General features: G+C 42.9%; 1 protein-coding gene across 1 annotated transcript in view; it reads right to left on the bottom strand.

Moving 5' to 3' along the window:
- LOC111976218 (nuclear factor of activated T-cells, cytoplasmic 2-like) overlaps window positions 1-25808 on the bottom strand; it is a 59343-nt gene extending 33535 nt beyond the window's left edge. The window contains exons 1-6 of the mRNA XM_024004965.3: window positions 25345-25808; window positions 21442-22369; window positions 21087-21255; window positions 16186-16388; window positions 15230-15402; window positions 1810-1950 (exon numbers count right to left, since the gene is read on the bottom strand). Coding sequence (XP_023860733.1) covers window positions 1810-1950; window positions 15230-15402; window positions 16186-16388; window positions 21087-21255; window positions 21442-22369; window positions 25345-25489 — 1759 coding nt within the window. The 5' untranslated portion in view covers window positions 25490-25808. The remainder of the gene's footprint in view (window positions 1-1809; window positions 1951-15229; window positions 15403-16185; window positions 16389-21086; window positions 21256-21441; window positions 22370-25344) is intronic.
- Between the last annotated feature and the right edge of the window lie 431 nt (window positions 25809-26239).

The raw sequence follows: 26239 nt of genomic DNA, 5'->3' as shown, positions 1-26239 counted from the left end.
AAAGAGCATGTATAAGTGTTGGATTGTGCTAGAGGATCTTCGATTGGAGAGCTAGCTAAACAACAAGGGGTTGAGATAACAGCAGCTAGTCAGCTAACACAGCAACAGCGGTAAGAAAAATGGCGACGACAGGCAGAGCAGAGGGTCGGATATAAACTAAACAGAGCCTTGAGGTAACAGGCAGAGGCCGACAGATAAAACACAATGTAAATCAGAAATGTGATGCGAATATATCTTGACGCTAGCAGGCATCAGCTATGTAGCCAGGTGATCATAGTGTCCAGGGGGCAGCCGTAGATGGAGCAGGGAAGTCGCCGCTAAGCTAGCACGCGGTGTTTAAAGTTAGTAGCCCGGGGGGGTGAGTCTGCTCAGACGAAGGGGGTCTGCTCAGACGGAGGCCGGTTGAGGGTACAGCGGATGGGGTATTCGTCTGCAGACCAGATGTGGACGTGTCGACAGAGAATCCAGGCCGGATGGCGAGAGAGAGGTTGTGATTGTAGAATTGTGTTTGCTAACTGATGCTAGCTTCGTAGCAGTGGCACTAGKTGTGCTAGCTGCGTTAGCTGCAGGCTAGCTGTGAGGATCAGAAGTAGTGGCTCAGGGATTACGGCAGGGATCCGGCGTTGTTGTCGAGAGACAGTCCGATGCTGTTAAATTGGTGAGTAATATCCAGGCTAATAACACGGCTGGTGTCTGTGCCGAAAGTAAAAGCTGCTAGCATCGGTTAAAAATGGCTAAGTAGCTTGTAGCTGGTAGCTTGTAGCTGGTTAGCTACTGGGGGTTCTTGAATGTGTTCCACAGTTCCAACGGTAAAAGCTGCTAGCATCGGTTAAAAATGGCTAAGTAGCTTGTAGCTGGTAGCTTGTAGCTGGTTAGCTACTGGGGGTTCGTGGATGTGTTCCAAAGATAAAAAATGATAGCGATTCCGTACCACATTGGGTGAGGTAGGTTACCGGAAGGTATAATCGAATTGAAAATCGAAAAGAGATAGAAAAAAAAWATATATATATATACAAGAAGTACGAAAAAATACAATGTGCACGAGAGCACTAAAAAATACACGTCTACACTMCTACGCCATCTTGGATTGGTTAACTGCCTTGCTCACCTTGCCGGCTCGGGGATTTGAACCAGCGATCTTTCGGTTACTGGCCTAACGCTCTTAACCGCTAGGTCATATTCCGCTAGGTCCTATTCCTTAACAGAGGTCCTATTCCACGCACAACAAAAGAAACAGCATAATGATAACATAACGCATGGATAACAGGCGAGGAAGGAGAGGGCACAGGAGAGTGAGGCTGCTGTCTTATCTGATGGATCATGCAAATTATTCATAGCTAAAACGCAACATGGTGGTGCTGTGGCACTAGTGAGCGAAATTTGTGGAGGCATGATCAACCAGAGTAATAATAATAATATAGGGCTGTAAAGTAAATTGCCTCTAAATCGGCATGGGTAATAACTGTCTACATCTGATTATCATGGCTGGTTTATGAGGGTAAATACTTGCAAAAAGGTAAAAAGTGAATAAATACCCATATATTCCTATGTAAAGTTTTCCACATTCCCACAGTTTTCCAATGGAAAATTCCCAAAACGTTTTCAATGCTACTGGCACGTATTGTATGAGTGTTTTTTTTCTCAACAGAATCTAACAACGGTCAGAAGAATACCGGCAAACATTTCACTCTAGTAAAATAAACGTAACATTTTTAATAGATGAGGTGGGACATTATATAGAATATGGTCCATGCCACCATCATCCACTTCCACCCCCAGAGGTGTTGACTCATATTGAGTAATACTCACCATGGGTTTTCTCCATAAAGATGACCTTGGAGTCGGAGCTGAAGTTCTGTCCCGTCAGAATCATCTGCTGACCTCCCAGGACAGAACAGCTGTCCATGTCTTGTTTATCCACCATGGGCAACTCATGGGCAGAACGCTGGGCTGTGAGATGGAAGAGAGAACATGACGTTACACACTGTGGTACTGACAGGTCGTGTTGGCGTAGTGGGTAGAGGACTGGCTGTAGGACAGGAGACAGAGCATGGCATTATTATGACATAATGTTACGCACTCTGTGGTAGGTCATTTTGGGGTAGTCTGTTTGATCTCTGGTTGATGTTTGCTTTGAAGTCACAAGGTAATTGTTGACTGATTACAATGAGACTAGTACCGGCTAATTAAAAAAAAAACATATTTCCTCATTGTGCACTTTAAATATTTGTCTGAATATTTGATTTGTGTAGACATTAATATGGGGCAATTACTTGGTACATATGAAGAGATTTTGTTTGAATTTGAGGTTGTAGTGTCAATTGCGGCTACACGCTACAGACCTGGACAAACAGAGCACATCATGGAAGTGGGACTCTGTCCAGTGGAAACATATGACAGCGTGTGGTAGCCTACAGTACAGAAAGGGGTTGAGGGAGGAGGGGGAAGGAACATGAAGGGTGGACCTCTCCAACACCATCATCATTACGCAATGGAGCGTATGTTGGAGTATGTTCAACAAACCCTGTGACCTGTCCATGATGTAGACACTGATTGGCTGCTGTACTGTATTCTCTCCCGGTACTGTAGATTTCCAGCACTGATAGCTTAATCAAGCAGTGGCACTGAAGTTGCAGCCACAGAGACAGTGGCAGCCATAGAAATATAATTTGCTAGAATGGGAAAGCTCCACAGACCATGGCAATTCAACTGGAACACCTATGGGTGCACTCAATATGGCCACCAGTTCACCCATTACAGACCCAGTGACTTGAAAGGCAATTTCCATTCTAGTAATTCTATTTCTATGGAGGCAGCCATGTTTAGGGAACCAATACCCGACTACAGCAAATCAAGGCTTGACTCTCTGCTCTTATCTTTTAGTGACTGACCTTATTATTGGGGATCAACTGTCAGCAATGCCAGCATAAGGGGTTACATGAAGGCTAAATTAATCACTTGGGGAATGGACGGCAGTTGCCTTCCTTTTAGCCGGATCAGGTTTACTACTAGAGAGTGTGTGGCAATTAAATCTAAAAACATTTTGTACACATGATGAGATTGAGACCAAATGAATGGAAGTTACTTCCTCAAGCTTATCATCACATCCTGCCTGAAAGACTGAAAACCTATCTCCAGTGAGGCGTGTGAAGTGTAGACAAACAGTTGTGACCTTCGGACAGCCTACTATACTGTGAGTCAACACAGAGGATAATACCTGGAAGCTAGTCTCTTCAAACACACACACCACTGACAGTTTAGTTTGCTTATTGGCCATTTTAACAGATGTGTTGGGGGTGTTCTAGTACGACTGTGCAAACCATTTTTTACTTGACTGGTTTTCAGTGATGCCAGGTTTGCCGAGGAGCATGACTGCATATTTTACTTTCGCTCATCAGACATCAATGTTCTGACACTCCGGAGTGAGATTGCATCCGATTGTTGGACAGCACCCACTACATCATTTTGCGTAGCACAGTGACGTGCAATCAGGGTAGGCAGTGCTTACCCTATGATAATCTAATTTAGAAAACAAAAAATGTTATGAAAAGCCAATTAAAAGACAACAATTTTTTTTATATATATATATAWTTGTATCTAATGTTTTTTCTTAATGATTATGGTGCTTTTATGCTCAAAATTGAAAAATGTGCTGAAACTGCATCAAAACCTCAGGAACTGCACCAGGGTGTTCTTGCCTTCCTTTCTAGCCATTCAAATCCATTCAAATAGTTGACGCTGCGGCCATTCCTGACTCCAGTCACTGTTAATGGACAGGGTCAGTATATGCGTCGCTGCTTTGCCTAGCTTGAAGTAGCATCATTTATTGCATTGAGCCGATTTCAAATTTTGCGCATAAGTATTGCCTAAACATGTTGTGTGGGTATTGCCTGGGGTAAGCTACATAATTTGGKGCTCACGTCCCTTGAACTGATCAAACTCGAAGCTAGCTAGCAAAAACAACCTGACAAATGGACTATACTGCACCTCAAATAATATTCCAAGTTGGAATAATGTAAGGCTCTGTTTGGAGGGTTCGAAGAGAGGAACGCCAACCATAATGAAAGTTTAGACCAGACAGAGGCAGCATACCTCTAGAAGACATGACAGGCAACCACCATATCCCTTACTGCTAACTGTCGGGCAGGCGAACAGTGAGTACAGGACTGTCCACTTGTCTGAAACGTCATTACCAATTAATACTTTTTACCCAGACTTTTACACATCTTGGACATTTACTTTGTCGACGTAATGGGAATGACATTTTGTGTCAGTGTGAAAGTGGAACCAAGGGATGCGTCTCCCACATGTCTGTTGGCCTGCTGTGTACATGCAGAATAGTGTAAATGACATGGGGTTCTGCTGTGACTTCTACATCGCTGTCACTGCGGGTTGTACTGTTGAATTATGAGAATATACAGCATTCCTTTCAATGCATTTGATTTATCAAGCTAGAATTTCATTTTGACAAGACACATTTTCAGTCATTTCGATTGTTGATATGGAAATTTCGTTAGAACCTTCCCAGCAAACCGGGAACATTCCCAGAATATTATGTAGATTCCTATTAAGTTCTAGTTAGGGTTTTATCTAACAAAGGACATGTTTTAAGTCAAATATCCTTGGAATGTTCTCCTAACGTTCACTAAAATGTTGTGCACAACATCTGTGACAACCACCACAGAACATTCCCCAAATGTTCTCATTAGGTTCCAGGTAATGTAATAACACAATGTTCGGGTAATGTTCTTAGAACATACTGGCACAACTAAATGTTCTGCTAATGTTGATGGATATGTTATTCAAAACACCCATAACAACTAGCAGGGAATATTCCTACAATGGTCTCATGAAGATATTCTGTAAGGWTATGACATGATGATCCATCATTTTTCTAAAAACATACTTCTGTGATAATGCATAATAATGTTCTGCTAATATTGATGTGTAAGGTAACATTATTATATGAAATCGCCAAACGTTTAAACAAACGGCATTTCAATCTTCTTACATCATTATATTTTATTAGGGTATTGTCCTAACATAGCTATAGCTATTTTAAAGAATGGTAATTAAGTACTTTTGAATGTACAAACTGCCATCTTCAAGCCTTGTAGGCTACTTGGTCTGCTGCGCCAACAGGATCCTAATGTTTCTAGTAGATTTCCCTTTGTACTAAAATCCTTAGATTATGATCCAAACTARGGCTATATGTCTTGGTARATTTTTATTTGAGTCTTTTAGCAGACGTTGTTATCCTGAGCGACTTACAGGAGCAAAACAGGGTTGGTGTACTCGATGAGCTCAAGGGTACATCAACCTATTTTTCACCTAGTCGGCTTGGAGATTCAAACCAGCAACCTTTTGATTAACTGCTAGGCTACCTGCCGCCCTGTACATACACATGCACATCTAAACTCAGCAAAAAAAGAAAACTTCCCTTTTTCAGGACCCTGTCTTTCAAATAAATATTTGTAAAAATCCAAATAACTTCACAGATCTTCATTGTAAAGGGTTTAAACACGGTTTCCAATGCTTGTTCAATGAACAATAAACAATTAATGAACATGCACCTGTGGAACGGTCGTTAAGACACTAACAGCTTATAGACGTTATGAAAACTTAGGACACTAAAGAGGCCTTTCTACTGACACCAAAAGAAAGATGCCCAGGGTCCCTGCTCATCTGCGTGAACGTGCCTTAGGCATGTTGCAAGGAGGTATGAGGACTGCAGATGTGGCCAGGGCAATACATTGCAATGTCCGTACTGTGAGATGCCTAAGACAGCGCTACAGGGAGACAGGACGGACAGCTGATCGTCCTCGCAGTGGCAGACCACGTGTAACAACACCTGCACAGGATCGGTACATCCAAACATCACACCTGCGTGAGTTACACCAGGAACGCACAATTCCTCCATCAGTGCTCAGACTGTCCGCAATAGGCTGAGAGAGGCTGGACTGAGGGCTTGTAGGCCTGTTGTAAGGCAGGTRCTCACCAGACATCACCGGGAACAACGTTGCCTATGGGCACAAACCCACCGTTGCTGGATCAGACAGGACTGGCAAAAAGTGCTCTTCACTGACGAGTCGAAGATTTGTCTCACCAGGGGTGATGGTCGGATTTGCGTTTATCYTCGAAGGAATGAGTGTTACACCGAGGCCTGCACTCTGGAGCGGGTTCGATTTGGAGGTGGAGGGTCCGTCATGGTCTGGGGCGGTGTGTAACAGCATCATCGGACTGAGGTTGTTGTCATTGCAGGCGATCTCAACGCTTTGCGTTACAGGGAAGACATCCTCCTCCCTCATGTGGTACCCTTCCTGCAGGCTCATCCTGACATGACCCTCCAGCATGACAATGCCACCAGCCATACTGCTCGTTCTGTGCATGATTTCCTGCAAGACAGGAATGTCAGTGTTCTGCCATGGCCAACGAAGAGCCCGGATCTCAATCCCATTGAGCACGTCTGGAACATGTTGGATCGGAGGGTGATGGCTAGGGCCATTCCCCCCAGAAATGTCCAGGAATTTTCAGGTGCCTTGGTGGAAGAGTGGGGTAACATCTTACAGCAAGAACTGGCAAATCTGGTGCAGTCCATGAGGAGGAGATGCACTGCAGTACTTAATGCAGCTGGTGGACACACCAAAATAGCACATTATTCAAACAGGTTGTCGGATGGAACCCTTTAGCCTAGTGTATTTACTTCAAACAAAGTCGCCATAAAATCAAAGCACATGCAAAATTGACACTGCCAGACTGTACACAGAGTACTGAATGCAGTTCAGAGTTCTCATCAGAACTGAAAATTCGATCCTGGTTCGACCCAAGCCTGGTGAGCTGAAGCCTGAGCCRAGGCCTAGTCTGATATCACAGAAATGAAATGAGCTCGAACCTCAAAAAAAGCAAAATTTCTAGAAAACAGTAGGCAATATTGATTTAAACTGCTGTTGAGAACAACGCGGTGGGGGAAGMCGGCAGCGGAGTGAGGAGACGAGGAAACAGCGTTTAGGCCTAGATATTCAAAACATTTCCTCTTTTTATCTCCACGCTATTCATGAGTTGATCTGTTATCTGTATAGTCATCAACTCGATTTTGCCAAATCTGAGATATTCTGTCATTTGACAGTTATCTAGCAAGCTTAGCAACTTTGGTCATTTGACTTTTGTTTGACTGCTGTTACAAAGGTTGGATGATTCGACAACACTTCAGCCTACACAGGGTGAGCTCTGTGTGTCCTGAGCGCGCTCTGTGTCGAGATMAAATGCGCTGAATTAATTGAGAAACATAACACTCTGAATTGATGAACGACCTGTTTCGCATTTCACAACAATGTCATTGGCGATCAAAGTWACTCTATCGTTACTAAATAWCAGTTTCACTTGCTGTGAAATRTTTACATAGTGCAGTCAAGCCGGCAATGTGGTGCAGCGACAATCTTATTTTGGGAGAAACCTGGCATAGTGACCATATCTTGGTTTTAAATGCTTTAAATGGGAACTTCTGATTGAAACTTGGTAGATTTTGGGGAAAATAGTCATCCCTACTGGTAATGTTCTTGRAATGRGASGCAAATGTTTTATATAAACATTGTATAATCATCAGCACAACTGGACAGTGTTTGTGTTTGAAAAAAATTGTGTTTGTGAACATTTTCCGCCACCAAACGAATGTTCTGGTAACTTTGTATCCAAGATGGCGTAGCAGTCGGACGTGTGTTAGTCTTGTCCCATGTAAAAATGGAGTTCATCGTTTTTTTTCACTTTCTACCTATGACCTAAATATACTTTCCTGCAACCCGCCTCACCCAATGTGGTACGGATCTGCTATTTTTGTACGAGAATAACTGGAACCTCCATCAGAAGCTAGCCAGCTAACTAGCTACTAGCTAGTAGTCACTGTTAGCCACAGCTAGCGGTCTTCACCTTAAGCCCGGACACCAGCCAGCTTTAGCTCGGTCAATACCTGTCAGTCTGCGCAGTCCAATATCAACCCAGAGCATATCGGACTGCTTTTTTCCACCACATCTCCGGATTCCTGCCGCAAGCTCTGGGCCATTACACCGAATCATCGCAGCTAGCTAGCTACAACCGAGTGGCTACTGCTGGCTAACGCCTCTGTCCCAAAGCAAGCACCGGTTAGCCTTGAGCTAGCCTCYAGCTAGAACCATCTCCCGGCTAGCCGAAGAGGTATACCCGCTAATTCGTGAYCTACAATACCTCTTTTGCCAATTGGCCTGGACCCTTTATTMCCGACACGGAGCCCCGCCAATCCATCACGACTGGTCTGCCGACGTAATCGTCCGATGTGGTTTCAAGAGGCTTTTCCGTTGCYATGTTGCCTTAGACCCATCTGCTAGCCACGGCCCGCTAGCTTTKTGAACGCTGTGCCTCCGCTCGCCTAGCATAGTAGCGACTACCGAACGGCTCCCGGACTCACCTATTGCTGCTCATTGGACCCTATGATCACTCGGCTACACATGCCTCTCTCTTATGTCAATATGTCTTGTCTTCRGCTGTTTCGGTTAGTTATTGTTTTATTTCACTGTAGAGCCCTTAGTCCTGCTCAACATGCCTTAGATTGCTCTTTTGTCAAACACCCCACACATGGGGAGACCTCACCTGGCTTAGCTGGTGTCTCCAGAGATGCAAGCTCTCTCATCGTCACTCAATGCATAGGTTTACCCCCACTGTACTCACATCCTACCATACCCTTGTCTGTACATTATCCCCTGAATCTATTCTACCATGCCCAGAAATCTGCCCCTTTTATTCTCTGTTCCCAACACACTAGACGAYCAGTTCTTATAGCCTTCAGCCATACCATTATCCRACTCCTCCTCTGTTCCTCTGGTGATGTAGAGGTTAATCCAGGCCCTGTAGCCCCCAGATTCACACCTATTCCCCAGGCGCTCTCATTTGTTGACTTCTGTAACCATAAAAGCCTTGGTTTCATGCACGTTAACATCAGAAGCCTCCTCCCTAAGTGTGTTTTATTCACTGCTTTAGCACACTCCGCCAACCCTGATGTCCTAGCCGTGTCTGAATCCTGGTTTAGGAAGGCCACCAAAAATTCTGACATTTTCATCCCCAACTACAACATTTTCCATCAAGATAGAACTGCCAAAGGGGGCGGAGTTGCAATCTACTGCAGAGATAGCCTGCAGAGTTCTGTCATACTATCCAGGTCTGTGCACAAACAGTTCAAGCTTCTCCTTTTAAAAATCCACCTTTCCAGAAATAAGTCTCTCACTGTTGCTGCTTGTTATAGACCACCCTCAGCCCCAGCTGTGCCCTGGACACCATATGTGAATTGATTGCCCCCCATCTATCTTCAGAGTTCATACTGTTAGGTGACCTAAACTGGGATATGTTTAGCACCCCAGCCATCCTACAATCTAAGCTAGATGCCCTCAATCTCACACAAACTATCAAGGAACCTACCAGGTACAACCCTAAATCCGTAAACATGGGCACCCTTATAGGTATCATCCTGACRAACTTGCCCACTAAATACACCTCTTCTGTCTTCAACCAGGATCTCAGTGATCACTGTCTCATTGCCTGCATCCGCAATGGGCCTGCGATTCAAACGACCACCCCTCATCACTGTCAAACACTCCCTAAAACACTTCAGCGAGCAGGCCTTTCTAATCGACCTGGCCCTGGGTATCATGGAAGGATATTGACCTCATCCCGTTCAGTAGAGGATGCGCCTGGTTGTTCTTTAAAAGTGTTTTCRRCACCATCTTAAACAAGCATGCCCRATTCAAAAAATGTAGAACTAAGAACAGATATAGCCCTTGGCAGACCTGACTGCCCTTGACSAGCACAAAAACATCCTGTGGCATACTGCAATAGCATCGAATAGCCCCTGCGATATGCAACTTTTCAGGGAAGCCCTGTAGCACTAATTCCAAAAGGTTTTGGGACACCATAAAGTCCATGGAGAATAAGAGCACCTCCTACCAGCTGCTCACTGCACTGAGGCTAGGAAACACTGTCACCACCGATAAATCTACAATACTCGCGAATTTCAATAAGCATTTTTCTACGGCTAGCCATGCTTTCCACCTGGCTACGCCTACCCCGGCTGCAGCAACTTGCCCAAGCCCCCCCTGCTTCTCCTTCACCCAAATCCAGATAGCTGATGTTCTGAAAGAGGTGCAAAATCTTGATCCCTACAAATCAGCTGGGCTAGACAATCTGGACCCTSTTTTTCTAAAATGATCTGCCAAAATTGTTGCAACCCCTATTACCAGCCTGTTCAACCTCTCGTTCGTARCGTCTGAGATCCCTAAAGATTGGAAAGCTGCCGCGGTCCTCCCCCTCTTCTGTAACAAACMGTTACAGACCTATATCCAGCCGGACATGCCTTTCTAAAGTCTTCGAAAGCCAAGTTAACAAACAGATCACCAAACATTTCGAATCCCACCATACCTTCTCCACTATACAATCTGGTTTCCGAGCTGGTCATGGATGCACCTTAGCCACGCTCAWGGTTCTAAARGATATCATAACCGCCATAGATAAAAGACAGTACTGTGCAGCCGTTTTCATCAACCTGGCCAACGCTTTCGACTCCGTCAATCACCGCATTCTTATCGGCAGACTCAATAGCCTTGGTTTCTCAAATGACTGCCTCGCCTGGTTCACCAACTACTCAGATAGAGTTCAGTGTGTCAAATCGAAGGGCCTGTTGTTCGGACCTCTGGCAGTCTCTATGGGTGTGCCACAGGGTTAAATTCTTGGGGCGACTCTTTTTTCTGTATATATCAATGATATCGCTCTTGCTGCTGGTGATTCTCTGATCCACCTCTACGCAGACGACACCATTCTGTATACATCTGGCCCTTCCTTGGACACTGTGTTAACAAACCTCAAAACGAGCTTCAACGCCATACAACACTCCTTCCGTGGTCTCCAACTGCTCTTAAATGCTAGTAAAACTAAAGGCATGCTCTTCAACCGATTGCTGSCCGCACCTGCCCGCCCGCCTAGCATCACTACTCTGGACGGTTCTGATTTAGAATATGTGGACAACTACAAATACCTAGGTGTCTTGTTAGACTGTAAACTCTCCTTCCAGACTCACACTTTTAAGCATCTCCAATCCAAAATTAAATCTAGAATTGGCGTCCTATTCGCAACAAAGCCTCCTTCACTCATGCGCCAAACATACCCTCGTAAAACGACTATCCTACCGATCCTTGACTTTGGTGATGTCATTACAAAATAGCCTCCCCGCTCTACTCAGCAAATTGGATGTAGTCGATCACGGTGCCATCGTTTTGTCACCAAAGCCCCATATACTACCCACCACCGCGACCTGTATGCTCTCATTGGCTGGCCCTCGCTACATATCGTCTCCAAACCCACTGGCTCCAGGTCATCTATAAGTCTTTGCTAGGTAAAGCCCCACCTATCTCAGCTCACTGGTCACCATAGCAACACCCACCCGTAGCATGCGCTCCAGCAGGTATATCTCACTGGTCATCCCAAAGCCAACACCTCCTTTGGCCCCTTTCCTTCCAGTTCTCTGCTGCCAATGACTCGAACTAATGGCAAAAATTACTGAAGCTGGAGACCTATATCTCCCTCACGAACTTTAAGCATGTCACACCCTGACCTTAGAGATCCTTTTCATGTCTCTATTTTGGTTTGGTCAGGGCATGAGTTGGGGTGGGCATTCTATGTTTTGTTCTATGTTGTCCTTTTCTATGTGTTTGGCCTGGTATGGTTCCCAATCAGAGGCAGCTGTCAATCGTTGTCTCTGATTGAGAACCATACTTAGGTACCCTGTTCCCACCTGTGTTATGCGGTGGGTAGTTGTTTTCTGTTTGTGTGTATACCTGACAGAACTGTTTTGTTCTCGTTCTTCCTCGTTGTTATTTTGTTTAGTGTTCAGTTTCAATTAAATTATAACATGAACACTTACCACGCTGCGTTTTGGTCACCTTCTTTCCCAGGACGATCGTTACAAAGCATCAGCTGTCAGAGTAGCTTACCGATCACTGTACCTGTACACAGCCCATCTGTAAATAGCACACCCAACTACCTCATCCCCATACTGTTATTTTTTTTTTTTTGCTCTTTTGCACCCCAGTACCTCTACTTGCACATCTATCACTCCAGTGCTAATGCTAAATTGTAATTATTTCTCCACTTTGGCCTATTTATTGCCTTACCTCCCTAACCTTACTACATCTGTACACACTGTACATAGATRTTTCTATTGTGTTATTGACTGTACGTTTGTTTATCCCATGTGTAACTCTGTGTTGTTGTTTTTGTCGCACTGCTTTGCTTTATCTTGGCCGCCAGGTCGCAGTTGTAAATGAGAACTTGTTCTCAACTGGCCTCCTTGGTAAAAAAAATTCATTCACAGAACCAATGTTAGTTTGCTGGGTTATTTATTATATACAGTGCATCCGGGAAAGTATTCAGACCCCTTGACTTTTTCCACATTTTGTTATGTTACAGCCTTATTCTAAAATTAATGAKATTTTCTCATTAATCTCCACACAATACCATATAATGACATAACAAAAACAGGTTTTATAGATTTTTGTAAATGTATAAAAAATACAAATCTGAAATACCTAACTTACATAAGTATTCAGACCATTTGCTATGAGACTCGAAATTGAGTTCAGGCCCATCCTGTTTCCATTGAACATCCTTGGGATGTTTCTACAACTTGATTGGAGTCCACCTGGGGTAAATTCAATTGATTGGACATGATTTCAAAAAGGCACACACCTGTCTGTATAAGGTCCCACAGTTGACAGTGCATGTCAGTGCAAAAACCAAGACATGAGGACGAAGGAATTGTCTGTAGAGCCCCGAGACAGGATTGTGTCGAGGCACAGATCCGGGGAAGGCTTGAAGATCCCCCAAGAATACAGTGGCCTACATCATCCTTAAATGGAAGAACTTTGTAACCACCAAGACTCTTCCTAGAGCTAGRCGCCCGGCCAAATTGAGCAATCGGGGGAGAAGGGCCTTGGTCAGGGATGTGACCAWGAACCCTGATGGTCATTCTGACAGAGCTCCAGAGTTCCTATGTGGAGATGGTAGAACCTTCCAGACGGACAGCCATCTCTGCAGCACTCCACCAATCAGGCCTTTATAGTAGAGAGCTTCCAYACGGAAGCCACTCCTCAGTAAAAGGAACATGACAGCCTGCTTGGAGTTTGCCAAAGGGCATCTAAAGGACTCTCAGACCATGAGAAACAAGATTCTCTGGTCTGATGAAACCAAGATTGAACTCTTTGGCCTGAATGCCAAGCATCACGTCTGGAGGAAACCAGGCACCACTCATCACCTGGCCAATACCATCCTTACGGTGAAGCATGGTGGTGGCAGCATCATGCTTTGGGGATGTTTTTCAGCAGCAGGGACTGGGAGACTTGTCAGGATTGAGGGKAAGATGAACAGAGATAAGTACAGAGGGATCCTTGATGAAAACCCGCTCCAGAGCACTCAGGATGTCAGACTGGGGAGAAGGTTCACCTTCCAACAGGACAACAACCCCAAGCACACAACCAAAACAATGCAGGAGTGGCTTCGGGACAAGTCTCTGAATGTCCTTGAGTGGTTCAGCCAGAGCCCGGACATGAACCCAATCGAACATCTCTGGAGAGACCTGAAAATAGCTGTGCAGCAATGCTCCCCATCCAACCTGACAGAGCTTGAGAGGATCTGCAGGGAAGAATGGGCGAAACTTCCCAAATACATGTGTGACAAGCTTGTAGCATCATACCCAAGAAGACTTGAGGCTGTAATCACTGCCAAAGGTGCTTCAARAACATACTGAGTAAAGGGTCTGAATACTTATGTAAATGTGATATTTTCAGTTATTTTGTAATAAAAATGTCTAAAAACCTGTTTTTGCTTTGTCATTATGGGGTCTAGTGTGCAGATTCATGAGGGGGAAAAATATTTATTCAATAAAAAAAAAAGAAGAATGTAACGTAACAAAATGTGAAAAAGTCAAGGGGTCTGAATACTTTCCGAATGCACTGTACGTGTGTGTAATTATGTTTCACATCATAAAATGATTATGTGTGTGTGTTTTTARACACCGTGCATTGGAATAATTGTAAATCCATTGTGAAAAGKTATGAAATTAGTAAATGTGTCCATATATTGGTATTTTAGTGCCACCTTTTAGTCGTAACTGTGGATGCTACATTGGTTTATGGCTGAGCTGAGTTGAGCCGTGTGTTATTTTGTCAGATATTAAATATCCTGCCATTGGAGGCTATCGCTTGGCTACATTGGTATTTACATTTGATGAATTTTTTTTGTCAATTTCGGTTAATAGCCTATGTCACTCTGGTTGTTGAAGCTATCTGTTGTATGGTGAACTTGGACTTCATTGTTTATTTGCGAGTAAATCTGGCTTTGATAGCCAGTGCCTACAAAGCCACCAACCTCTACGTCACTGGCATAGCATACACTGGTACACGGACTTCATGTTCCCTGGACATGTTAGCCTACACGTAAGTAATGTTTTGCTTTTAACTAGGATTCAGACACACACACAAGCACACACGCTCGCATAAACACACACAAACACACATACAACAAACACACACCTTCTAAAAGAGTTGAGGTTTGAGAGCTGCCAGCCTAATTATAGGCTGGCAGCTCTTTGTATGTCCGTGTGCCTGAACTATCAGCTCTACTCTGAGTTTTAGCCATGTTTATTCATTCTATGTGTTACCTCTGGTTAACATTAGTGCAATGAAAACAGGGAAGAGGAAACATACATGGAAAAGTACTGCATTGTGTAACATCAAAATACAGTATAACCACATGTTAAACCTAAACCACATTATAAATCAGGTACTTTGGGTCCTGGATGCTGATTGCCTGAAACAGCATTTCAGTCATGTGTATATCAGACAATATATTACAGGTATGATGCTAAAAAACTTGTTTACTGATCTATTTAGATTGGTATCCAGTTTATAATAGCAATAAGGCACCACGTGGGTTTGTGGTATGGCCAATATACCACAGCCCCCCCCAGGTCTTATTGAATTAATTACAGCACATCTATAGAAGGCTATAGAAGGGAAAGACCACAGTCTGTGATTCTATGTTTATCACGCTAAAGAGCACAGGTAATATGTCTGCCTTTGAAAATAGGTATTTTGGCCTCAATGGGACCTGGTTAAATACATTTTAAATAAATAACTATTATAGTGTTGAATGTACTTACAGCACTCAATAGGATGGGAGGCGGTTTGCAGTGAGATGTGTTGCCCATTAGGTTGGGGTATATGCACACGGAACACTAGACGCACACGAGTGTTCTTTCGTCCGATGTCTGTCTCGCCCTTCCTCAGCTCAATATCAGCATTCCTGAGCTTCAGGATCCCAGCACAGTCGATTCTGTGAGATAGGAGGATTAACTACTGTAAACCCTGTACAGATACCCATGAGTTGCATTATGATCACATCTGATATGGTTAATGAGATCAGACCTGGGTTCAATTAGTATGAGTTTTATTTCAAAAACTTGATTGAGCATGCCTGGCACAGCCTCCCAAGTGACACAGTGGTCTAAGGCACTACAACGCAGTGCTAGCTGTGCAACTAGAGTCCAGGCTCTGTCGCAGCCGGCCGCGACCGGGAGACCCATGGTGCGGCGCACAATTGACCCAGCGTCGTCCGGGTTATGGGAGGGTTTGGCCGGCAGGGATGTCCTTGTCCCATCGTGCACTAGCGACTCCGGTGGRAGACTGGGAGCAGTGCACGCTTACAAAGTGTGAGCCAGGTGTACGGTGTTTCCTCCGAAACATTGGTGCTGCTGGCTTCCGGGTTAAGAGGGCATTGTGTCAAAAAGCAGTGRGGCTTGGTTGTGTTTCGGAGGACGCACGGCTCTCGACCTTCGCCTCTTCTGAGTCCGTACGGGAGTTGCGGCGATGAGACAAGACTTTAACTACCAATTGGATACCACGAAATTGGGGAGAAAAAAAGAGCATGCCTGGAACCAATGGAATATTCCCATCAGTTKAAATTCTTCCTGCTTATCTGGTGGCATTGGAGACAGGCTCAGTAAACAGGCTTAACGAGTTTGAAAGAAAACAAATACCGTTTGAACCAAAGTCTGCAAAGGACACTGCTTTGTATGGGTGGTGTTTGGCATAAAATCACTACTCTAACTTCTCTCACATTGCTTTCATGTCGTTCTTGGGCTCCAGAGGGATCTCCAGGACTTTGGTGGAGTTGATGATCTTCTCGTAGCTGGTGGTGGTAACCGTCTTGCCCGTGATGCGGTGAACCTGGTAGAAAGCGTGGGGCTTCAGGATCCTCTCGTCTGCGGTCCCGATGAAGATCTGCAGGCCCAGTGGCTCCTTTCCCCTGTAGCCATGCAACTGGAAGAAACTCTAATAAATATTTTTTTTTACATGAAGTCAAGATGTTCACACTTTTCATAATGTGTAATTTTTCAAGTTCCTATTCTGCCTTCCCCCCCCCCCCCTTATAATATATGCCCACCCATTGGTAGGTAACCAGTGTTTAATTGCATAGTTGAATTTATATAATGATTGGTATTTCTCATTATTTTGCCTATATGGTCATTCAATTTAATTTCAGCAAGCTATGACACCCACCATCTCAGATTGTCCTGAAAGGGTTTCTGTAGTTAAAAAATAAATAACATAAGCATTCCTGCAACATTATTTTGTTGAAAGACAATTTGCATCCAAATTGCCCATTTGAATTTATAGGATTCAAATACTATTCAATAAATATAACACGCAACATCCGATTTGAACCAAACCTCTTCTTAACAGTGATTAAGACCTGAGGAATCCAAATAAATGGTCAAGTCACCCACGGACCCCCCTGCCCCTAAACACACTAAGCCCAGTCAAATGTCCAGTATCAGTTCCTTATGTTTTTGGCAAGTAGTACGAAGCCGTGGCTTGGAGTATTGTTTATTCATACTATGTAATGTATTCTCAGTGAATTTGTGGATTTTTCCCCCCCTGTTCAGAGAAATTAGCCATTGAAATAGCTCYCATATTTCCCGATAAATGAGTACAAATGCCAGATTTTGTCCAATAGATGATGATGTTCCTTCTACTGCCACACCATTTTATCAAATGTTGCTGGTTTCTTGTGTTTACTAAATGGGTCACAACATTTATGTTGCAACTTTGAGTAGAAAACCAATAGCTTTTGCTCATGATGAAAATAAATGGTGTGGTCATCCTCACAATTTATACCAGACCTCCATGAAAGCAATTCAGTTGTTCCTTCTCTTAGACTTAATCTGTGTCCAGGAAACCTGTGTGTGTGGTTTATTCCCATCCCAAAAAGTCTGGATTCTTGTTGAACAAGCAACAAGATTCTTTTTGAACAAGCAACAAGATTCTTGTTGAACAAGCAAACGATAAGGCTACAGCAGTGCTAAGGGTATTCAATGTTAAAATTCCCAAACATACACTGTATGGTGTTTTGCAATGGTAATGGAATTGGGTTGGATTTAATGGGAAAAAACAATAACAAAAGACTGCCATGCAATGGTTTATAATTGTGTTATTTTAATAGGAATGTCACAACAGTCACCAGCCCATTTCTCCATAAAATGTTTGGGATTGTAGGAAAAGTCTTAATTTGAGAATTCCAACATAGGGATAGCCCTCTCAGAGAGCTGCTATTTGTTGGACTATTCAAGGAGAGTTGGATGAGGCATTCGTTGCTAAGAGAAGGACACATTTAATTGCTTTCATGGAGGACCGTGCTTCTACACCTGCATTGCTTGCTGTTTGGGGTTTTAGGCTGGGTTTCTGTACAGCACTTCGAGATATTAGCTGATGTACGAAGGGCTATATAAAATAAACTTGATTGATTGATTGACTGGCTTGACTTGTGAGAACACAATTCATTTTCATCTTGAGTAAAAGCTATTGGTTTTCTACAAACCATTGTTGTGATCCATTTAATAAACACAAGAGATCAGCAAAAGGGATAATAGGGTCGTAGTTGCAGGAATAGCAGCAAAATTTGGAACTTTCACACTAATTTATGGGGGGAAATGCAAGCTACTTCAATGGCTAATTTCTCTGAACAGGGGAAAAATCCCCACCAAATTCATTGAGAATAGATAACATAGTATGATTAAACTGTACTCCAAGCCGCAGCTTCATACTACTTGGTGTGGGATTTGGGGGGTCCATGGGCGGCTTTTGACCATTTATTTGGATTGCTCAATCATTGTTAAGAAGAGGTTTGGTCAAAATTGGATGTTGGGTACTATATTTATTAAAATATTATATGAATCCTATACATTTAAATTTACAATTTGGGGGCAATCAATTAGAGTTCAAATCATTTTTCACCAAAATAATGTTGCAGGCATGCTCATATTATTTGTTTCTAACTACAGAAACCAAAACCATTTCAGAACAATCTGAGATGGTGGGTGTCGAAATCCTCTTTCTTGTGCTTTTTGAGGGTGAATGACTCTATAATTACGTCTTCTTTGACAGTTTTCTGCTAACAGTTTTGGCTGAACATAAAGCTAACCCGCTGGTAGGTTACCTTAGCCTGGTGTAGCCTGGTGGGGTCACATGTGGCTCAGTTGGTAGAGTTTGGCGCTAATGCCAGGGTTGTTGGTTCGATTACCATGTGGGACCAGTACAAAAAATATATGAAAATGTATGCACTCACTACTCTAAGTTGTTCTGGATAAGTGTCTGCTAAATTACTTAGATGTTGGCTCAGCAGAAACACTCACTGCTGGAAACATTAGTATCCTCAACCTTGAATATCAGCTAGCAGCTGTTTGTTCTAAAGTAGCTGTCTTTGGAATTCAAAGGAGCTCCATAGGAATCACTATCATTCATTGGCATGCTTATTAGAATATGACTGCCTTAGTTTAGCCACATGTGCCACGGATACTTTCAAGACAAAAGAAAGACTAGGTCTACATTAATTCCAGTACTTCTACAGTGGAATGGTTTGGAGAATTAGAGGTGGCCACATAGTAAATACATGTTTATAACATGATGTAAAACTCCTAATCACAAATATTTATCAAAATCATTGCATACAATTGCAAAGTAGCTGTAGGCCTAGTTGTAGCCAATATTCAGATAAATAATCTAAATATGCTTGCAACCTTGTCAGACGTCTACACTTTACATAGTTCTCTTAACTCACCACTAAAACCCCCTGTCTGTCTCGCTCTCTCTCTCTCTCGCACACACACACAACATTTTCAAGCTCATGACTTTTCAGACAGATAATTTTAGTTGCAAGTTCACGCATTGTGGTTTTTGCATGCTTCCTTCCGAGGTAGTCTCTGGTCTCTCCACTAATCTCTGTGTGTGTGTGTGAGTGGGTGTGTGTGTATGTGTATTTTACGATAGGTGAGAAGAGTATAGTGAGGGGGCAGAGTTTGGCTGAAAGAGGCATGGCAGAGATCACATCTCATCTAATTTCCTTGTTGCTCAGACAGACAGACAGACAGAGACAGACAGACAGACAGCAGAGAAACAGGCAGATCCTAGGAAGCTGAGTAGCCTACAGCATATTGTCCTCTTTAAAATCAAGTGAGAATTACAATATTCACATTCACTGTTGTAGAACAGAGCTTTTTCACTGGTGAAACTCCTTACAACTGTTCAATGTAGGCAAAAACTATAGTGACATGAGTGGTCTTGAACACAGGTAGTTGAGTCTGACACAATGAGTAAAATAGAGGAATTCTATCTGAGAACAGGCCATCTGAGAAGCTGGTTGCTATGGTTGCAGTGAGTGAGTCAGAGCGAGTGGGACTAGGAAAATTAAAGTGGAGGGAGTTCAGAGTCTGGGACTGAGAGGGAGTAGTTTGGCCGCGCCTAGCCAGCCACGTGATCGGACGACACCAGGCACAGCTCACTGACCTCAAAGAGAGCCAGAAAATGGAAAGTGAGAAATGCTTAATTTCCACCCGGCCAGGTTCTGACAATCAACAACAACAAGTAAGCTTTCAAGAGGTTGCCTTGGAAACATTAGAATGCGAACTGAAAGTTCTATTTCCTACTTGTTTCCTAAATATATGGACGACGTGGAAATGCCTTCTATTATGTTCAGCTTAGAATAAACATGTAAAAAATAAAGTGATACTAGCTCTATACAGCAAAACTTAACATTTCTTTATTTTTTCATATGAGTATGCCTGAACTAAAGTTCACCACTCCTGTCTCCAGGGTACACTGGGGTAATGTGACCTGTGTGTAAATGGGCCAAAAAAAAACTGCTTGTGGTTAAAACATTGGGCTGTGAGTGGCAAAGCAGCAGTGTATTTCTTGCAAGAAGACAAGTGTTCTCATGACACTTGATTTGAAACAATTAACACAAAAGCTGTTGCTCAGAGTAAATGAAGACAAAAACAATCATCTGCAAGGGGTTTACTGTAATATTGGCTGGAATTCAAGTCTGGGAGTTGACTTGACGAAACAGTAGCTGACATGCGTAAGATATCAGTGCATATTATAACTCATTTAAGTGAGTGTGGCAGGCTGCTAGGAAGAAGAGAAAGAGATAGACAGAGAAAGGGGAAGATAGAGAAAGGGAGATATATAGAGAGAAAGGGAGAGATAGAGAAAGGATGAGGTAAATAACATATACGGTAGAACGTACACAGTAACACACAGTAGTAATTTTCCTAAGCCAGGCCCTGGAACAGTAGTAGCATAGCTGTGTACTGACTAGAAAATACAATTACACACAACAGGCCTTCCTATTAGGGCTGTCCTACACTAAAAGGGGCTACCTAGAACCATAAAGGGTTCTTCACCTGTAGGAGAACTCTTTTGGTTCCAGGAAATGTATTATCCTTTTTGGTTCAAGGTAGATTCCTTTCACCAAAGGGTTCTTAAAAAGGTTATTTGAGGGTTCTTCATTGGGTGAAAAGATTCTACCAAGAACCAAAAAAGACTTCCATAAATCAACTTATTTTCTAACAGTGATACAGAGCCATTCCACTGGGGACACACTGATTAAATCAACGTTGTTTGCATGTCATTTCAATGAAATTACGTTGAATTGAAGTCTGTGCCCAGTGGGATGCAGCGTACCTGGACAACAGGATGACCACCAGTGGGGGCTTTGACCGCGCCTCTGCTCCCCTCTGTCTCATAGTGGGCTCGGTGGTGGGGCTTGGGCTGCACGTCAACGTGGAGCTTGTACTGCTCTGTACGGCTGGGGACAGGCCATTCCAGAGGGGGCAGAGAAGACACTGGGATGCTAAAGGAAATAAGAGATGGGGAAAAAGTATGAATTTGTCTTGTGCAATGATTAGGCTAGCTAAATTGTGGTTCCTAATGGGCTATGAAAGCTTGGTCATACAAACATACAAATTAACAACTAAATCAGATTCATAATAAAACTGCACGATGCACCTATACAGTACAGGCTTCCTACACCATTCACCTGCAGAGGTTGGGGACCATCTGCTTGGTCCAGATGGGAGGGATCACAAAGAAGGATTCGGCCCCAGTTTTATTCTTAACATCCTGCTCACAGGACACCAGGTAGTTGACCTCCCTGTGGTTCTCTGGGTAGAAGGCATACGCCTGGTTGGCCGTCTTCACTATCTTGGTGGGGACCAGACCAGGCTGGACAGTGCCGTAGCCGTTCATGGCCTCAGCCAGACTGTTGGAGGTCCCATAGTGGGCCCCTGCGTTCTGTTGGGGATGCTCCTCGTGGCCCCTATGGGGGGAGAGACTGCGGGAATAGATCCCGGTGATCAGGTTGGGGTTCCTGTACATGTCGTAGGTACGTTTGCCCTGTGGGGAAGCGGAGCGGGATCCTGGCCTGAGGGATGGGGAGGGCGAGCGGGGGCCGAGGCAGCCCTCCTCGGTGCGGGGGGAGGTGCCCGGGGAGGTGCGGGGGGAGCCGGTGTGGATGTTCTGGAAGCGGGGGCAGAGGTCCCCGGCCCCGGTCTGGCCACTACTAGGGGACACGCAGGGAGAMGCCCAGGGGGAGTAGCTCTCCGAGTGCCAGCTGGTGGAGGAGTTGCTGGAGGCTGGGCTCAAGCACTGGGGCTCGCGGTAGGCCAGGCTTTCGTGGCCCGGGACGGTCAGGGTGGGACGGGGGCTGATGTTCAGAGTGTGGTTCTGCAGGGAATCTCGTCCATCGCTGTAGTGCTCACGTGACGGTGTGATCTCGATCCTGGGGCTCAGGGCAATGCCCCCAAGCCTGGAGTGGTCCAGGTAGTTTTTGGCTTCCAGGTGCTCATAGCCAGAGAGGCTCTCTGGGTTGTGCTCACTACACTTAATGCTGTAGTGGGAAGCCTCCTCCTGGATGTAGGCCAGACCAGATGGAGGGCTGACTCTCTGTGAGGAGAGATTTGGCTCATCTACAGAAGGAGATAGGAAACAAGGAAGAGAAATCATTAGGAAAACACATGAAAGTACAACAAAATATATTATTTAGAAAAGGGATTGCCCATAGTCTGTAAAATAATTTCTCACTAAAGATATTCACTTTCCCCTGAAATCTCATATCTTACGAAACGTACATGTTTTCAATACACATGTTGAGTGCCACATTGAATTGAAATTCTGTGTTTATTGAATTAATCAAATAACCATTTCAAATAACCATATTGTTAATAATTTTTATTCAATCCCTTTGATCAGTTTGATTAACAATCATATAAAACAAAAGGCTTAGATTTGGAAAGTATTCACAAATCACATCAAAAGGGTCCTCCTTTTGTAACCATTAACCCATTATGTAAATAAAACAAAATGTCATGATGTTTTGTGGTTGGAAAGTGTGTTCAAACAAGCTCTACCAATGCACTGTAATCAACTTAACCAATTGCTTTATTTTTTGAGTTGAGTGAACTTCAGAAGGACAAGAATTTGAGCTAATGTGTTAAAGTTTGTTTAGTCAAAAAACTGCTCGAAGTGAGCTGAATTTGAACAAACTTGTTGAGTAAAATTACAACTTCATGTTTGATCAAAACCACTCAAAACCACAACCATCATTATCATATTTCCCAGCATGCTCTATTGCAGGTTGATTTTCAGAAATGTTTGTTTCAATACCTGTGTTTTTGCATGTACATTGATTGGTTGATTAATATTATGCTACACAAACATAAATAACATACATTTTTCTAAACCAATCCAATCTGTTAATGGTTTGACCTATTGCACCCGTTGCTGAGATAGCCGTTCCAGTTAATATGATTTATGTAGCCTCAAACTGATCATTCCTACCCGGCTGGTCATTCTCAATGCCTGTTGTGAGTGATTGATAGTTCCAAACACATGGTGGCTATGTAATTGGGGAGGATGGGTTCAAAGTAATGGCTTGAATGGAWTGTTATCAAACCCACTGGGCAGAAACAATGTTGTTTCCATGTCATTTCAACCAAAAYATTATTTGTGATGTTGAATCAACATTGATAACTGATACCACTCCATTTATTCCATTCCAGCTATTATTGTGAGCTGTCCTCACCTCACCAGGCACCTGTGGGACGAATGGTTGGATATCCTCACTCTGGTTGATTCCAYTAAAAAATATACATCACTTTGCAAGCCAGCATAATGTGATGTGGCCTGTAAAGTAGTGATGGGAAGTWTGGCTCTTTTTATTGACTCTGATCTTTTCAACTCGTTTAGTCAAAATAACATTTAGTTCATTGGATTCAGTAATTCCCAGATCACGCAGGACCCACTACCGGTGGGTCCTGAGTAATTCTACAAGCCTCTCGCTCACCATAATTGTCTTATTGGAGCTGTCATTCGTGGCTGAGACTGTGTGCTTCAAACGATGTACATTTGTGATTGCTACTCACTGGGCACACCACGTAATTTCAACGTGGAGAATTGGGTCATATTTGGTTGATCAATGAGATTCCAACCTCAAAAAGACAGTCAAAAGTTTGTTGAATTCCCAATGAGATATCACTATGCATTCAACCATCTAAAAGCACAACCAAATTCCAATGGAAAATCAATGTCTGATTTTTGGTTTAGTTGTTACCTAAATGTGAAATCACTGTTTTTTCAATCATTTTTTTAATGGGAATACAATGTCAGATATTTTGTTTATTTTACAACAACTTAATGTGTTATCACTGTGCTTCATCTACTAGCACAACCAAATTACCTGGATTGATTATTTCAGTWCATGGTGCAAGTTGTCAATGCCATTTMAGATTCTGCTCAGATTGTTCTATCAATTGTGAAGATCTCCACAGACCTGCGACATTTCCATGCTATCTTTAACATGCACACTTTCTATTATTACATAAGACATGTATTGTTACAGTAACCTCAAAATGTGTCCAGGGATGTGTTACTAATTTTAAAGATGAATAAATACTGTAAGATCGCCTTAACTTTAGGCCATTTACTGTATTACAAAAGTAATATTGAATTGTGTTTGGTTGACAACGCAACCAAATATCAACATTTAAAGAAGATGTATCTATTGCTTGGATAGTTCCATCTGAGCTACTGGCTTAATCCTATTCTTTAACTTTTATTTTAGGTTGAGATGGAGATCTGAATCCAAATGTATCATTAGTTGAATCATGAATCTAGAGTCAGTAAAAGGATTAGTTTAAAAAAACGAATAGTTCGAACTGCACATCAGTACTGTAAACCAGTAGGGAAACTTGAACCAGGAGTTTCAGACCACTGTGTTAGGATGTATCTAGGCCCTCAATGAAAGGCCATATGCAATGTATTGTCATAGAGTTTAATTGTAAAGATAACATATTCACTTTGACACTCACTTGGTGAAGGCTAAAGGCCTGAAAACCATTGTCTCTGTTGCTGACAAATACATTCATGAGTGGTAAGTACAATTCACTCAAAAGGCAAGGCACACTGGGAAATATGCAAATAATGTTTTTTTTAAATCTGAAGTTGAATTGTATGGTCACTCAACCTAAAATTCTAAATAGAATGACCATACAATTCAACTTGAGAATGTATGTTGGTTCAGCTATATGCCCAAATGTTGAGCCAACTCACAATCCTGTTGCAGCTGGTTGCCTTACAAATGAATCAACATCTTATTTTACAGTGCGATTATACAATGTATACAAACATGCATAAGAAATACAGGATCAATCGTATCAATTTTGTCAACGTTTTTATTTATGTTTAGTAATGACTACTAGAACTAGAAGTGGAAGAAAAATAACATTGCCAAAATTACTTCCTGTATATTTGTTTTCAATGACGCCAATGAATTAAACGTTTTTGAGAGCTGAACATAGTGTAAGAAGTAATTTGTCGTTAATGTACTATAACGCATATAAAAGTTGAAAAGAGCGTGGGAGACTTGACAAACCATTGGACAAACCTTGATCTTCCACGGGAAAGTTGTCGCAAGGTGGTTCGTATTCAAACAGGTAGTCAAACTCCAACTCATCTTGGCAGTTCACTTGACTCAGTTCCTCTTCCAACCCTAACTCACTAGGGTCTTTTCCGTCGTAAAACGAGTTCATCTGTCTTATTTACTCACTTTAGTTATGAGAAAAACGAAAGGAAATATAGATCGTTTGTAGAATCAATGATGTTACGCTGGCTGTTGTCTTTATCCACTAAGGCCATGCAATGTCAGAGGCGTTGGAGGTGGAGAGACTATTTACTTGCTCGATTGACGCGATGATGCGACCCTGATGCATCAGTAAAACGCTTTGAAAAGAACGATCAGAATCTTAATAGTAGCTAAAGCTTCCTGTTTCAAACTTAACCGCATGGTGAGACAAGGCGTGTCTATTTCACAAAGTAAATAAATACGATGCAAGGTGTCAAAAACGGAGTGATCACGCCTCTCTATGATCACTGACAGAACAGTTGCAGGTGCACAACTTCATAGTGACGAGTTGCATCAGTGGTACAGTTGAAGTGCTGCTGCCCCCGGGTGTTTGGCACCAAGCAATTACGCATGACATATATAGGCTAGGTATCTTACTGTAAAGATATTGTGTCCAAGTAGGCTATAGTATACTGTAGGCTACTATTGTGCACAATATCTTTACAGTTTGAATTAAAAGTGACAGTAATTGCAGCATTTTCACCCACTCATGCTGTATCAATGAGTCAATACATAAAATGAATTATGAATTACTTTTTTTCTGTATTTTTGGGGGGGGGGGGGGGGGGGTTTACTGGTATGGTCTATGTTCTAATGAATACATTAATTAATTACTTTTAAACTTTTATACTACACTACACTGAACAAAAATATAAAC

This window comes from Salvelinus sp. IW2-2015, linkage group LG17 (assembly GCF_002910315.2).
Source record: "Salvelinus sp. IW2-2015 linkage group LG17, ASM291031v2, whole genome shotgun sequence".
Taxonomy (NCBI): domain Eukaryota; kingdom Metazoa; phylum Chordata; class Actinopteri; order Salmoniformes; family Salmonidae; genus Salvelinus; species Salvelinus sp. IW2-2015.
Note: the sequence above shows the minus strand (reverse complement) of the source record. Positions and strands in the feature narration are given on the sequence as shown.